Source organism: Sinocyclocheilus grahami, unplaced genomic scaffold (genome assembly GCF_001515645.1).
Source record: "Sinocyclocheilus grahami isolate Dianchi unplaced genomic scaffold, SAMN03320097.WGS_v1.1 scaffold236.1, whole genome shotgun sequence".
NCBI lineage: Eukaryota > Metazoa > Chordata > Actinopteri > Cypriniformes > Cyprinidae > Sinocyclocheilus > Sinocyclocheilus grahami.
In genome coordinates, this window is record NW_015505415.1 from 1,376,144 (window position 1) to 1,378,962 (window position 2,819).

General features: G+C 39.3%; 1 protein-coding gene across 1 annotated transcript in view; it reads right to left on the reverse strand.

Moving 5' to 3' along the window:
• Positions 1–2,062, reverse strand: part of LOC107597790 (hematopoietically-expressed homeobox protein hhex-like) — a 4,265-nt gene extending 2,203 nt beyond the window's left edge. The window contains exon 1 of the mRNA XM_016288971.1: positions 1,498–2,062. Within this exon, the coding sequence (XP_016144457.1) occupies positions 1,498–1,807 (310 nt within the window). The 5' untranslated portion in view covers positions 1,808–2,062. The remainder of the gene's footprint in view (positions 1–1,497) is intronic.
• Between the last annotated feature and the right edge of the window lie 757 nt (positions 2,063–2,819).

The window sequence follows — 2,819 nt, forward strand, 5'->3', positions numbered from 1 at the left end:
CCCCCCCAAATAAAATAAATAAATAATAAAATAAAATTACATTTACATATGTCACACAGGAAGAAAGACTTTATATTTTGTCAGTTTCCTGAAATTCATAAACTATTTTCTTGATCAGTAGGCCTTACTGCAGTGTCTCAGCCTGGCGACTTTAAGGCTATAAATATATTAATTTAGCTCTTTTTTAAATACAGACTGATATACGTGTATAGCCTGTATATTGATAAATCCTATTTGCAATAATAAAATCAACCTCAGATTGTAGACATGTGCTCTGTTTAAAAAAAGCATGAAATAGTGGAGGCGTTGCACAGTTCCGTGAGGTGTGTTTGAGTTGTTTAGCAGTGATGAAGGTTCAGCCCAATGAAAGGAAACGAACAATCTGTAAAAAACGGACCCCGGCTATCAGAAGCCGAGTGTTTCCTGAATATGTGTGTATTGAGGATGTGGATAAAATAATCAGCAGCGCGCACGAGTCCTGCTCCAGGAAAACATCTCAGCTTCTGAAAGCACATTTACTCCTATCGAGAGCTCAAGCTTTCCGGAGTGAACGGAAAGGCTCAGGGCTTGCTGAGCTCAGGCAGTTTGAACCTCAGGCCCACAACACGTGAGGAAGAGCAGCGGAGTCTTCCTCACCCAAACACGCTTCCTGTAGAGCTCAACATCTGGAGCACGATCCGAAGTCACGCTCGTCTCCAGCAGCAGGGTCACAGAAACGCGCTCTGAACTGCAGTTTCGAAATCAAGAAGAGCTTCCTCTTCGGGTCAGTCTGGTTGATATTATTAACCACACGAGCTGTTGGTAAACACACCTCACGAAGCCCAGCTCTCTATGTCCAAAGCACACCAACTTTTAGACGCAATTTCACAATTTAGTCCTAAAGCACATTTTCGTTGTGAACTTCAGCTTTCAGTTTTTCTATCCATCAAAACGAGTTATAAATGAATGCATTTAGGTTGATTCAGTGAACTTGAATAAAACCAGATTTTTGACTAGATTCTGTTGATGTGGAGTTTATTACAAAACATGTGTTTAATCACACTCTCAGAAAAAAGAAAAAAAAGGTACAAAATCTATCACTAGTACAGATATGTACAGTCACATTTTAGACACTCTATGTACCTTTAAGGTACACTGAAAAAAATTCAACACATTTTTTTTAAGGTAAGTGGTCGCAGACTATTTATTTTAGCTACATTTAATTAAAAAAATATGTTGAAAGTTAGTCAAATACATGTGTTTATTTAAATGCAGCTCAAATAAATTGATTGCAACCACTTACCTTAAAAACATGTAGTAAATTCAATGAATCCTTTTTAATATGCACCCTTTAGGGGTTAAACAAAGGTACAAAAGTGGAACTTTTGAAAAGAGCTTTTGTACCTTTTTTGGTTTCTGAGAGCGCGTTATTGACCAGTAATTAAACAATCAAATGAAGCCCAGTGCGGTGTTCAGTAGTTTAGATCGAGACAGGACAGAAATGAGTCTGGCTCTCACCCAGCGGGTCGTGGCGGATCAGCGCGTGCGTGAAGTCTCGCTGGAACGGGTAGATGGACGCGTAGGTGGCCGCGAGCGCGTGCTGGGTCAGAACCGGGTGGATCGGCGTGGGCTCGTAGATCGGGGTCCGGTAAGACGGGATCAGGCTGGTGAAGGACGAGTTCGGAGACGGCAGGGTCAGCGTGGGCGCCACCGGACCGGACGCGGACGCGTTCCTGCCCAGAATGTCCTCGATGTAGAAGGGCGTCGGGTGAGCGGGCGGCGCGGGCGTCGGCGCGTAAAGAGCCGCGTGCGAGTGCTGGAACTGCATGGCTGGAGGACTTCTGATGTCAGCTCGTGGACTTCTGCTTCCATGCAGTCTGCGATGAGCGAAAGCGGGAGGTCACTCGTGAGGGAGGAGAATAACGGGGCAAACTTCCTGCAGGTACGCGAGCTCTGATTGGCTCTCCGAGAAGAATGCGATGAAGGAGAAGACCGAAGAAACCTGAGGAGGAGGAGGAGGAGGAAAGTCAGGATGCACCTGGATGAAGCACTGCATGATCCAGTCTCACTTTCATTAAAGTCACATAAACTAAAAACTAAAAAACAAAACACTTGTGTCTTTCAGACTTGCACTCTATTCATTTGCTGCTTGTTTTCTTTAAAATATATATATATATTATACAGTTATTATACAGTTAACAAAAGCAAAAAGACCTTTAACACTAGCTTGCTTTATTTTTTTCTATTCGATCTGTTTTCTTTTTATTTATTATATGATTTAAAAAAATAACCTTGCTACTTATGCTGCGTTACGCTAACTGAGAGTGGTTCTAGCACTTGTGCATCATCGTTAGTTTTGATCGCTTCTATTAAGTCGCTTTGGAGAAAAGTAGCTCTGCTAAATGACTAAATGTAAAAAAAACCAAGCTTAATTGCTCACATTTGAAAGTCAAATTAAATTCAGTAAACTATATTTAATTACTGACGAAGAACAGTTTATAGAAATTAATAGAATTAATTATAGAATTTAATAACAGCAAAGATGTTACGACTTTTTATTCTGATTGTATTCTGGTTAATCGTCTATGTAGTGAAGATTTTGTGATTATATATTTACGCTGTTTTGTGCAATGCTTAATAAAAATGAAATTACAAAATATTAATGAGTAATAACGTCTTTGATTTTAAAGATAATGTCTTTACTAAAAAAATAACTAGAATATGATATTGTGTTTAATTCATATCTATTTGGCAATAATCAATATTCAGTAGCTTTTGTGTAGCCAAAACTGTAAAGTAATTATTATTTATTAAAATATTAAAATAATAAAATAAACACA